At 37.1% G+C, this 13,244-nt stretch overlaps 2 protein-coding genes across 4 annotated transcripts; one reads left to right on the forward strand and one right to left on the reverse strand.

The window, feature by feature from the left end:
* Positions 1-1,181: 1,181 nt before the first annotated feature.
* Positions 1,182-7,537, forward strand: LOC103936642 (phosphoglucomutase). Of its 3 annotated transcripts, XM_048590536.1 has the most exons (18): positions 1,182-1,477; positions 2,240-2,464; positions 2,726-2,792; positions 2,920-3,103; positions 3,691-3,743; positions 3,908-3,996; positions 4,219-4,455; positions 4,712-4,776; positions 4,947-5,007; positions 5,092-5,209; positions 5,285-5,366; positions 5,476-5,548; positions 5,628-5,689; positions 6,267-6,362; positions 6,530-6,684; positions 6,783-6,879; positions 6,975-7,052; positions 7,123-7,537. In XM_048590536.1, the coding sequence occupies exons 1-18, from the start codon at positions 1,471-1,473 to the stop codon at positions 7,231-7,233; spliced, it is 1,860 nt and encodes a 619-aa protein (XP_048446493.1). In that variant the 5' UTR covers positions 1,182-1,470; the 3' UTR covers positions 7,234-7,537. The 3 variants fall into 3 exon arrangements, with proteins under 3 accessions (XP_048446493.1, XP_048446494.1, XP_009344763.2); XM_048590537.1 differs by lacking the exon at positions 2,240-2,464 and having other exon boundaries at positions 1,185-1,477; XM_009346488.2 differs by lacking the exon at positions 1,182-1,477 and having other exon boundaries at positions 2,246-2,490.
* Positions 7,538-7,669: 132 nt separating this feature from the next.
* Positions 7,670-10,289, reverse strand: LOC103936641. The gene is made up of 3 exons (XM_009346485.3): positions 9,973-10,289; positions 9,103-9,499; positions 7,670-8,206 (listed from the first exon to the last, which is right to left on the reverse strand). Exons 1-3 carry the CDS (start codon positions 10,157-10,159, stop codon positions 7,906-7,908), a joined length of 885 nt encoding a protein of 294 aa, XP_009344760.2. The 5' UTR covers positions 10,160-10,289; the 3' UTR covers positions 7,670-7,905.
* Positions 10,290-13,244: the final 2,955 nt, after the last annotated feature.

Here is a 13,244-nt window from a genome sequence, read left to right on the forward strand (position 1 = left end):
GCATTGCATACATGAGAACATAAAATATAATTAAGTTTAATAACAGAGTTTGAGACATTGATTAATCTCAAAGTCAACACCAAGAACACCACGAAGCAAATGTTGAGGCTGAGCATGTGACATTATGTTTTATTTAGACAGTAAACATGTTACATTCATTTCTAACAACGTGTAGTTGTCGAGTCAACGAAGAAATATGTTTTTTTTTGTATTAATTAATGTACAATGGTTACAATATATAGGGTTGAGTTTACTTGATATACAAGAAACGTTAACTAATAAGGAGAATTCGGAAATGAGAATTATACTCTAATAGTCAAACTAAAGAAACAAAACGGTGAGTATGAAATTACTGGGTTCTTATCATAGTTGCGTAAATTTATTTAATACGTGTTGTTTGTAAGTGATTGCACGTATTCAAAGTTTATTTTGTAATTTTATACACAATAAGATAACGAACCGTAAAAGCTTTCGGACAAGAAAAAACCTATTTGTACAACGTTTATGGATCAAGTTGCTTAGTTGCTACAAGTGAGATTTACGTACGATTTAATCCTAATTCTATCTTAAATCGTTGGGTCAGAAAAAATTAGCCAACAGATGAGCCCATTAGATATTTAGTCCAATTTGTGTAATTGAGCCCATTCTTTCCGTGGACACATTTTCTGGGTTCATCCAACTTTCGTTCCTATCTTCTTCTGTTGATGTCGACCGGCCTAGTTTGGTGGTTTATCTTCCACTCCACATGTGGTCATAAATTGAAACATGATAAAATAATGTTTTATCTAACTTTCGTTCATCAGATTTAAATTCAATACATTTTCTTGTTACTGAGATTTAAACTCAACACATACTCTTAAAAAATGACGTGTTTACTAATTTGAATCGAAAACTGAAACTATTATGTCTTGAATTCTTTTGTGTTTACTAACACATGAGTATTGAAATTATTTTGATTTCTAATTTTCTTTACATTTATCGATACATAAGAAGAGAAAAAAATCGTGATTAAAACATAAACAACAACAAAATTTTATTCCACTAAGTGAGATTGACTGTATATATCTTACAACGCTAGTTTTCATAATTTTATACTGAGTCTTCTGTTAATTTAAAGTACTCCAAACCCAAACGTATAAAAGAAAATGAGAGCTTTGTATGATCATGTCCGTGCTAAAGATTGCCTTTTTTTTGTTGGTCATATGAATAGAAGGTACCAGAAAGAGTGTTAGAACTTGGTAGGTAGTACCGTAGTAGATAGAGTTACTGTTTGTTGATAGTGTTTTTCTTGATTCGCAAATATATTTGAGTGACGGAAACTTGTAGGCAAATAAAATACGTAGAAATAGCCAGGTGTCCGTGGCCTTCAATATTCATCCACCTACCCTCTTCTTCCACCGCCGTCTTCTTCTTGCATCTATCGGCTTCTTCGCCTAACTTTCTCTCCCCAAACGCCGATCGGTTTACAAGATGGAAGGTAAAATTCTGCTTCTTTTTCTGAAATTTGAACTAATATCAATCCTCCTAGCTTTCCCATTAGATAAAGATTTCTTCTTTTTTGTAAGTTGTTATTTGCTCTGTGGATTTGCTTTACGAAAGTGACGATTTTTAATGCATAAGATTGGGTCACTTTGTTCGGGATGTGCGTGATTAGAGAATATAAATTTGGGTTCTTTGTTAATTAATTTAGTTGTCAGCTGATATTTTGAAGTTCAATCCTAGCTGCTGGATTACTGAATACGAAACTGGTGATTATTTTATTTGTATTTTTTAATTTGAATCTTAAGGCGGTTTGGATTAGTGGTGAATGGAATTGTTCTTAATAAGTAGATTATGTTGATGAATGATAACGAAAATACGCATTGAATCGTTGTTTAGATTGTGAACTGTGGTTTGCTGACGACGATATGAGGATTGAATCCTAATTCTGTCTATTATCTGTTATGTGCTTAGTTGATATTATGCAAGTTTTGATCAAGTAGTTATCACATGGTGTGGCATTACTGAAATAAATTTAGATGAAACCCTCTTCTACTCCGAATGTCAGTTCTCCGATGTTGTAATTCGAAATTCCAAAAGATTGCACTCTTCTGTAGAATTGACCCTTCTTATCTCACAAATAATTGTGGTGAAATTTGGAGGTGGATTTCAAGACTCACAAAAACCCGTTGATGAACAAACTCTCTTGATTATATTTTATGACCATGAGATCTGATAAAATTACAAAACTTCTATGCAGCAATGTCAGGGAAGATTGTCCAAAATGTTTCTGTGTCTCAGTGCCACCAACTAAGTAGGAAGTTTGACACCCAATGTAAAAGGGGCAATTTTGCCCCTTTTTTGCGCAACATGCTTCCCTTCCAGCGAGGGAAGTTAGCATGTACTTCCATTCCATCCATGCAATTGCGCAACTTATCAAAACACCAGAGCAGTTGCATAAACCGAAGAACTGTTCAGTGCAACGGTCTGTTCTAGACTCTCATTATCAAGGTCGATATCAGATTTAAAATTAGTGTTCTACACTTCCTTAAAATACGTACTCTTCTATTTCATGCTTGTCATAAATATCTTTTCTTTGGCATGGGCGAGTTTTTATTTGGGTTGTTTGGATGGCTTAGGTTTCAAAATATAAAATTTTGGATCTCTTGTCAACTTATTTATTATGGTCCTACAAACGGTTACCTTTTTTGATAATGTATGATATTCATTTGGGATTTTCTTGCAGCTGCTCCATCTACCGCTGCAGTGCCAAATCTTGACAAAATTGATTTTTCAAAGCTTCAAAATGGCAGGTAACAAATGATGCTACCACAGAGTAGTCTTGTAGTTAAAATGTTTCCAACTTTCTCGGCACATGACAGTTTTTGGAATTATCAATTTGATTTGTTTTTCTTTGTGGTCTGATGTTTACATACACAGTGATATTCGAGGTGTTGCTGTTGCTGGGGTTGAAGGAGAGCCAATCAGTCTGACTGAACCTGTTTCAGAAGCAATAGGAGCTGCTTTTGCTGCATGGTTAGTGGAAAAGAAGAAAGCTGATGGTTCTCAACGTTTGAGAATTTCTGTTGGCCATGACTCTCGAATATCTGCAAAAAAGTTAGAGGTATGTCCTAACTAAATGTCACAGTCTGTTCAAGTATGGTTTTTTTTTTTTTTTTCCTCTGGTTATGCAGTATGTGATATTTTTTGGATTGCTCAGTTAAGTATTATATCTGTCACACTATCTTGAATATGTGTTTACCAAGTAGCTTTTGTCTGCTTCATTTTCTACAATATTTTAGTAATAACTTTGTAAACTTAAACATGGCAACCATTGTTTAAATTGGAAATTCAGAAGAAAACTTAGATGTTGGCAGAGTGGAATTGCAAGTTGATTATAAGTAAGATTCATATGAAAATAAAAATCTCTTTTTTGTTGTGTTCATCATTCTTAGTTGTCTTGTTTGGGTCAAAATGGGAGTAGCACTTAGAATTATTGGATTGGTAGCCTGTCTTACTATATTTAGTTTCTGAAATTTCCAGTGTTGATCAAATATAAGAGAATTATATTTTTTATTAGATACTATACTGTTGTTAGGTGTTAAAGTTAATCTCACACTACCTATTTCAATAAGGTATCTGAAAAGTTTTACTAATGGTACTTTCCTTAATTATTGATAATTTGGTTCTATTTGATGAATCAACTTCCAGGATGCCATTTCGCGAGGAATTGCCAGTGCTGGTCTGGATGTTGTTCAATACGGGTGGGTGATGAACTTCTCTTTATTATATTGTTGATCATAATGTTGATAGACTCTGGAATAACTATTTGGATTGATAGTTTTGTTGTAAATAGATACTGGTTTGTGTATGACCAATAAGTATGGATTGATCCGGATATTGATTGAAACTGTTTTCCTCTATGTAGATTGGCATCCACACCCGCAATGTTTAATAGCACAATTACTGAAGATGAATCTTTCTTATGCCCCTCCGACGGGTCTATTATGATAACAGGTAGGGTATGCAAGCTCATTTGTAAACTATGTTTTTTAACCACCTATAGTTCTGGCCTTATTGTGTTTTTTTACCACCTATAGTTCTGGCCTTATTGTCTATCCATAATTAGATAACGCAGGATCAAATTTCGGATTATTTTTTGAGATTATATTTTTTCCTTTAGGCTATCTCATTTATGCTGGCTTCCCCTGATGCAATATATTGGTGTTATTTCAACAGCAAGTCATTTGCCTTACAACAGGAATGGGTTCAAATTTTTCACAAATTCTGGAGGGCTCGGGAAACCTGACATTAAGAACATCTTAGAGCGTGCTGCAGATGTATATGATAAATTTACAGTTGAAGGTTTGACGAGCTCAAAAGAAAAAGTGCTTGCCTCCGTAAAAAGAGTTGATTACATGAGTGTATATACATCTGATCTTGTAAAGGCAGTTCGCAAAGCTGCAGGAAATATAGGTATGACTTCTAGGGAATCTTCATCATTGTGGAAACGTACTGAGATTCAGTTCTTCATCCCTACTATGAAGTGAGATGTTGGTTGTAATTGACTTGTTTGATAAGTGTCAAACACCAGCACTTGCATTCCGTATAAAACTGTTATTATTAGTATCTTTCATTTAATTCTTCTTTGCCCTTCCATTTAAATGATTGTCCTTTGAGGCGCTTTTGTCTTCCTTTTCCTAATTTGTTGTGCGGTGTTATATAATCTCAGAGAAGCCACTGGAGGGGTTTCATATTGTAGTTGACGCAGGGAATGGAGCAGGAGGATTTTTTGCTGTAAGTTTCCTTGTTTTGGACACTGATATTTTGCTTACTGTTAGAGAATTTTATTTGACGTAAATTTGTAATTTGATGGCAGTCTGTCATGTGCATTGATGAAAAAGGTTTGATATTTGTTCAATACGTACTCAAGTTAATCATAAGTGTGTTCTTTTCAATTTTATCAGGCAAAAGTGCTTGAACCTCTTGGTGCAGTCACTACTGGAAGTCAGTTCTTGGAGCCAGATGGTAATATTGATTGTTGAACGCTAGAATATTGAAGTTGTAAATACGGTATCGGGATTTTTAATAAAATATATGATCTTGGATCAGGTATGTTCCCAAATCATATCCCGAACCCAGAGGACAAAACAGCAATGAAAGCTATCACCCAGGCAGTCATTGATAACAAAGCTGATTTGGGGATCATCTTTGATACAGATGTTGATAGGTACATTTTCTTGCCGCCCACAGATCTATTTTACATTAAGTTTGTTTGCCTCTTTCTAATTAGCGTTTCTTTTAGATCTGCTGCGGTGGATTCAACCGGCCTGGAGTTCAATAGGAATCGTCTGATTGCCTTGATGTCTGCAATTGTTCTTGAGGAGGTAAGATTTTTCTTCTGTTTTTGCAACAAGGCTCTTGTATTTCAAAATATATCATTTCATGTGTTTCCACATTTTATCTCAATATGTTTTTGTCGTTTAATTTTCTTAGCATCCGGGAACTACCATTGTTACAGACAGCGTGACTTCAGACGGTCTCACCACATTTATTGAGAAGAAACTTGGTATGAAAGAAACTGAAAATGGTGTACTTCTCTTATTGTATGGAATGTTTAATAGTTACCGATTAGCATTTTCTTGTAGGGGGAAAGCACCATCGTTTCAAAAGAGGCTACAAAAATGTCATTGATGAAGCTATTCGTTTGGTAAGAAAAACTGTCTAGTTATCTTGCTTACACTTTTTATGATTCATAAAAAATCAATAAGGAATAATTCACGGAAGATCTTGCATCCAAGTGCTTCTAGCTTTAGAAGCCCCATAGTCCTGGAGATAATTTTTGCATATTAGAAAGGACGGACTCCAGGGAGATCTTTTATTCCGAATCTAGCATTAGGAGCAGTAAGGTCCTTCCAGGCATGGTTTGTACATTATAATCTAGGAACTATCAATGAACCGAACAAAATTTCCTAATCAATCTAGTTCTAGCCAACCGTCAACAGCAACTGGCAATGAAATCAACTGATATTTTGGCCGTACTGCTAGATCCTTAACTTCTTTTCTTCACACCCATCGCTTTTTGTAAACCTTTTTCTGTTCAAGGCTCCAAGCCCATAGATCTTTTTGGGCATAGTGTTTTCCCTAATTATATTGTTTTTTATATTCCAAATATGCCCGTGAAATAAACAGTTATATCACATCTTAGCGAGCATTGTGTTGATAATTCTCATCTCATTCTGTATCTTATTTTGTTTTTCAACTGAAGTCTCTAATATTGATTACAGAACTCTGTTGGTGAGGAATCACATCTGGCTATTGAGACAAGTGGCCATGGAGCTCTCAAGGAAAACCACTGGCTTGACGATGGCGCATACCTCATGGTAGGCTTTTAATGTAACACTGCGTTAGGGTATTCTTACACTTGAGATTGATTGTCCATTAATTGACATACAATCCCGTGATGTGAAAAATTCGCTCGTTCATTTCTGGTGAATTTGTTGTTGCTGCTCCTACTGTTTGAATTTAGCCGCTGCGGCATTATTTTCAGGTCAAAATATTGAATAAACTTGCTTCAGCCAGAGCTTCAGGGCAAGTCGGTGGCAGCAAAGTTTTGACCGGTCTTTTGGAAGGTCTTGAGGAACCAGGTTTTTCAGTTGAGTTGAGATTAAAAATCAATCAAAGTCATCCAGATCTTAAAGGAGGGTACGTTACTGTATATGTTAATCCTCGTTAAGAGTTTCTTCTGCGTGTCTGTGTACATGGGTAAATGCTTTAAGGTTTCTGATAAATCGAAGCTTCAGATCTTTCCGAGACTATGGAGAAGCAGTGTTGAAACATTTGGAGAACTATATCAACTCTGATCCGAAGCTTAAAAAAGCCCCTGTTAACTACGAAGGGGTAAGTTTATTTTCGTCGAGACTGACTTTATTGTCACTGTTTCATTTTGTTTAGTTTCTTAAACTCATGCTTCCCCAATGTGCACTTGGAAACAGGTCCGAGTTTCTGGCTATGGCGGATGGTTTCTTCTTAGGCTCTCGCTTCATGATCCTGTACTTCCCTTGAACATAGAGGTAGGCAAGAAACTCATGTCTTGCAACCATTTCTTAATGTAAGGCAACTAATACGACGTTTACACTGTAGGCACCGAGCAACAATGAAGCCGTTTCACTTGGAAACATTGTGCTTGCTGCCGTGAAGGAGTTCCCAGCTTTGGATACATCTGCTTTAGACAAATTTGTCCAAGCATCATAAGCTTTACGTCTATCCAAGTGGAAAATCCTTTGGCTTCTTCGGCATCTTCATGCCTCAAAATGTTTACCGGCATAGGTTGTTAGGCACCTATAGATCTCGACGACGTTTGTTTACCTATGGCACTATAATACCACTGTAGAAAGATTGAGTTTACCATACTTTGGCGGTTTAGAACCATAAACATGTCGAATAACGTGGAATTCTAAGCAGCATCATATGAGAACATCTGCTTGTCCATGGTAAAACGTTGCAATTTTGATTTGGTTTGAAATGTGAGCCTTTAGACGTCACTTAAATGTTTTGAGATCATGGTCTCTCTGTTTTAGAATTTGTATACGTGCAACAGCAGTTTTTGTTTTTTCTTTGGTACCATGGCTGTCTTTAGTTCCGCCATGGCGGTGATTGCAGTTTCAGGCACCGACATGTTACACGACTCTGAAAAAATTAGAGAAATATGAATTGGGCGGAAGTATATCTTCACTAGATATGAAGATGCTCCAACCAGACCTCCCCCCAAATATTTACAAAATTAGCGTTTTATCCAACGAAAAATACAAGTTACCGGCACAGATTCATCTTAAGCTTACATAATTATATACAACCTATTCTCAAACATCCTAGTTTTTGTTCCTCTTTCTTTTGTGTTTCCAAATGTCTCTTCTTTTGTCCGTCTTATTCGTTTCTTAAGCCAGCAGTCTTGGGGTTCAGAAGCTTCATCATGAAGTTGAAGTGAACGTCCGGACCGGTCTTGGGCTGGGGCCAGTTCGCTCCTTCCGGCACCTTGATGCTTTTAAAACCCTGGCCTTTGTACAGCTTTATGGCCCCGGGATTGTTCAAGTCGCAGTGCAGTGCAATGGCACGGCAATCCCAGCTCCTGGCTTGGGCTTCTGCCTTTGCTATTAGCCTTTTAGCTATTCCTCTTCGTCGAAATGTCTCCCGGACAGCAACGTTTGATACGTACGCAACTCCAGTCCTGCGATTGAAAAATCCATGCACATGCGTAAATAAGAATGTATACCAGATGAACCATAAATCCATGCACATGGGTAAATAAGAATGTATACCAGATGAACTATATATCTTGCCACATTTTGGAATGAACATCTGAAGTCACTGGATTTAAGGGTTCGGAGAGTTGAACTCTCATCGATTACAAGAAACTGAATATCCATAGTTGGTCTACGGTTGGTACTAGCCAACACCATATCATTTCTAATGTGCGATATGAATCTAAGAATTTCTTTTCGCCTATGTATCAGAAACTACATTTGTGACAGATGAGAACACATCATTTGCACATGCACAAGAGATGAATATTTGAGCTGCAACAGCTGATGCGATGAAGAGAAATTCAGAACAGACACGGAAAAGGGCTAGGGAAGGAAATGAGGGTGGGCGTTGAGGCTGGGAAAGGGCCTGTGAAAAACCCACGTAATTGGTTTGGATGAGGTTCTCTATAGACAGGCCAAGGGGAATGATGTCGGAGATAAAAAGAAGTAGGGGCGAAACCAAACAATTGCAAAGATAATGGTTTTTTGTGCGCTGATAAAGCGGACCAGAAAAGCTAATTGTGGTTCCACACTAATCAGTGAAGAAATTAACAAATCGATCCTCTTATCTCCTGTTAATCTGATAGCTGTGTCATGAAAAAAGCTTCTGATATACAATAAAAACCTTTCTCCGTAACAAGATGATAAACAGTTCATATGATGTTGCACAAAAAAGACCGGTTTTTCATAGACGACAGTACTGATTTACTTCAACTCTATAATGGCTAACAAATAAGTTTCATCGAAATTCAACTCGACTAGTAAACTATAAGCTGCTCAGGGCCTAACAGTCAAAGAAAGATTCTAATTATGAACTTACCTTCTCTGACGAAGAGGTCCTTTTCTCGGAAGAAAATCAGCAACGGTATCCACAGTCAATATTCCAGCCACATACCTCCTACTGAGACTGAACTTCCCATCAAAACCGCCGACCTTGAAATCATCACTCCTGAAGAGGAACGTTTCATAACAAGCATTACCAATCACAGCAACCAGACAAGTTCTCTTACAACCATTCGGCAGAGAAAATCCGGCCAGCATCCCCACCAGCCGGTCAATCCTCAAAACAAAGTCCAAGGGAAAAGAATACTCGGGGAAGAAAGAGCTGCAGTGAGTCTCAGCCACCTCCCAACAATCCTCCAACCGTGCCTCCCGGACCACAATCTGGGGAGACACCGTGGGAAATAAATCAGCCACTTGACTGGCTCTGCAAACTCCTACACCCAATAACCAAAAAAATCATCCAAATAGAATCTCACAAACCCAAATTTCCCGTATGACTTTTGAGTATAAAACAGATAATCACTCAGCTGCCTCAGACAAACAAAAGCACTTCTAATCATGTTTGACGATCGACACTTAAAGTGTTTATAGATCAGAGCAGGTGCTTCCTAGAAAAGCAGTTTTTAATAAAAACACGAACGTGCTTCTAATTAAAGCGCTTCTAGCAAGAACGATTATGAACGAAGTGCTTCCGATAAAACCAGTCCCAAAACGGAAAACGTCCGTTGATTGCCAAAACAAATCAGAAAAACTAAAGGGAAATGAAAAATTAAGCTTGCTTATTCATACCCCAGTTGAGGAGTCAACACAAAACTAAATTTTACAAAATACCCAAAAACCTTCTGACATGGAAATTAAGGAATTGAAGTAAAACAAGTAAAAAGACAGAAGCTTTTGGATTACCCACCAGATTTGGAGAAGTTAAGGAAAGGGAAGTCATCAGTGGAGGTGGAGGCAGGAACAGGAACCCTGGAAGAAGTGGGATTAGTAAGAGGAACAAGAGGGTTTGGTCTGTTGAGGTTGAGAGTGTTGAGGAAGGAGCTGTTTAAGGAAGTTGGGGATGCTGCTGATATTCCCAACGGTATCGTCCGCATTTCTTGGACCCTGTCTCTCTCTCCTCCCCCTCTCTCTCTATATCGGATTCAGGTTCTTTCTTTTTGGGGGTTCGTTTCAGCTATGTCACATGATGAGGGAAGCCACTGTGTTTTGATCTGATGAGGAAGCCACTGTTTCACGCCAAAATTAACTGTGTTACGTCAGGCCTGTTTGGCATCCTATTTAAATTTTTTTTTCATTTTTCAAAATATTTTTTAAGAATATTTTTTGAAAATAATTTTTTTTTAGATTATAAAACTTGATTGGTTTGTGATTTAAAATTTTTAAATCTTACAACTTAAACTAAACAAAGAGATCTAAAAAGATAGGGTCGCAGAAGAGGAGGAAAGAAAGTAAGAGATAATTGAAGTAACGAGAGAGTGTCAGACGAGATAGAGAGGAAGAAGAGTGAGGGAAAGAATTGAGAGAATGAAAAGAGCAGACTGGAGGAGAGACAAAAATGTAAAAAGAAAGGAGAGAGATAGATTTGGAATGAGAGGGGAGGAGGGAGAGAGAAAAAAAAAATAAGTGAGTGTAAATTTAAAAACTCATTTTTTATGTTTTTAAAGAATATACTATATTTTTTTAGTTAATCTTGAGTTCAGTTTTTAAAAATAATCACACCAAACAAGTTTTTTAGACTCAAAACTCAAAAATTGTTTTTGAGTTTAAAATGTTGAACTCAAGGAGAATATCACCCCTAACTTTTCCTTCCACACGTGTGTATCTCTGTTTCTTCCATTTCACTTCGGGTAAAAGTAAAACCCCCATTCTTTTACCTCGTTGGGGTAATGGATAAAACCCATGTTTTTGTGGTGTAAGTTAAGCATGTAAAGTTGTAAACGGTGAAGGTATGTCGTTTAAACCTTCACATGCAAATCTTGTATGTGAACAAATGATGTCTGTAGAGAAGCCAAAGGTTTTAATGGCTGTTGGACAATAGTATGGCTATGGAACGGAGTTTCTGTCCTTGGTAATGTGTATGGATGAATTTCTGTTCTCTAATAAAAGACTAGTATCATGCATATAGAATTTATAATTTGAACTCGACTTTAAGGTTTCGGGTAGAACAACATATCACTATAAGCGCAATGTCATTTGATGATGTCTTCAATACAAAATTGCATGCTTAATTACACTTGAAAATGATGACGGTAATGCTATATTGAAACTCATATATCCGATTAATTTGTGTCTGCTTATACATGATTCATTTTATTTTCTTCAATCTGAAAGTTCCTATGTAATTGCAAGCAAAACGTATAAATTACATTCGAAGCACCTAAAAATTAGCAGGAAGACTGCTCAAAAATGCAAGGGCGTGGGGGACATGAACTTGCCAAACAGCGAGCCCCAAGGAGAAAGCTTTGAAAGAACTCTTTCGACTTAGGAGTCAATATGCCCATCTCAGTTCTTAACTTTAGAAGGGGAGTGTGCTCGTCCCTCTTCCATTCAACCTCGTGAGCCATCTGGGTAGAGAGTTCTGTGACCAGAAGAGTGCAATATCGAACCTTGTCGGTGCCATAACTGAACTGATATTTGGAACTAATATTAGTGGTATACGACGTACAAAATTAGGAAGTAAGAGGTAAGGACACTCCAGGAGGTTGGTGCACTGCTAACAGAAACTTACATTTACAGCTCTGGATGTGTCTGTGGTAAATGGTGGAACCATACCAAAAAATACAACAGCAATTGATGAGAGGTCAAACAGCACGCACGTTGAAAGGACAATCACTCTCTTGGCACCTAGAGAGAAAGTGACGAATCATCCAAGTTAGTTTAAAATTAAATATAAAAGAAGGTAGTGAAGTTCTCTCCGTAAAAATTAATACGATATATATGGCACCATTCACTCGAGAACGCAACAACACCGTAAAAATCCAACTGCTTTGAGATGAACAATAACCTGGAAGATGAATATACGAAAGGAGATACACCAAAGTCAGGCACAAAACAACAGCAGCAAAAACAGCAACTATAACATTCGCTGGCTACTCATTGTTGAGAATGAGCCTCACATTAATGAGAGAAGACATTGCATGGGCTTATAAGTAAGTTGGGCCACTCCTCATATTGCCAATTGGTTTTTATGGTGGAACCTCAATTTTCTTCATTGTATCAAAGCAGGTTGTCCCACGCGTGAAGCCAAACGGCCAAGCGCTCCACGTCACCCTGTTGTGTTGTCCACGTGTTAGGCTTAAAAATTTGCTACATGTAAGGGGGCATGTTGAGAATGAGTCCCACATTGATTGGATGAGAGACTTTGCATGGGCTTATAAGTAAGTTTGACTACTTCCCATATTGCCAATTAATTTTATGGAGAAGTGTTATTGCCACCCGAGTTCCAGCAAGCAAATACAAGGCAAGGTAGTAAACAGTTATTTTCCAAATGTCTGCAGAAATAACAAAAGGATTCACTTTTGAAAGTTGGCATGGAGAGCTCACAACGAGGAAAATGAAAATGGAGGACGTTAGCTTGCTGAATGTGCAAATAGCTACAAAATATTGTTTACACAAACTGACCATGGGCTATTGCTCTGCAGGATTTTGTTAAGTATTTAATTATTAACGTTAACCTATAAAGCCATACAAATAAATAAGTTGTATTAAGAATCATGGCTGTGTTAGTTTTCATGCTCGCTTGGTTAACAGTTGCTTGGATTAAGCACAGTAATTAGTTTGTTTAGCAGTTAACTGAATTAGTAAAGCTTCATTCTCATTAGTCTTCACCAATAATCTGATTTCGTTGTAGCATTTTTTTTGTTCATTCTTTTTATCACTTACACTATATTTATAGCGTCAATGTACTATCATAGTTAATCTTTGTCAAAAAATCCCATTTTTGTCATCTTAATAGAGTTAACGCAACTATATCGTGTCGAGTTTTGGTCCATACAGCCCTCACTTCAAATCATCTAAAAATTGTGAAATTGCGAAAAATGTCTACAAAAAAGATGCAGTCATACTAAAGATGCAGTCAATGTGTCAAAGCTTAAAAAAGATTTTTTGAGTGATTTTGGAGCCCATATCGTATGAGAAAATATTGAAATATTGAGGAAAAGAAAACAAATTGGGGGCATA

Source organism: the organism of the source record quoted next, unplaced genomic scaffold (genome assembly GCF_019419815.1).
Source record: "Pyrus x bretschneideri cultivar Hongxiangsu unplaced genomic scaffold, Pyrus_bretschneideri_v1 Contig32, whole genome shotgun sequence".
Classification (NCBI taxonomy): domain Eukaryota; kingdom Viridiplantae; phylum Streptophyta; class Magnoliopsida; order Rosales; family Rosaceae; genus Pyrus; species Pyrus x bretschneideri.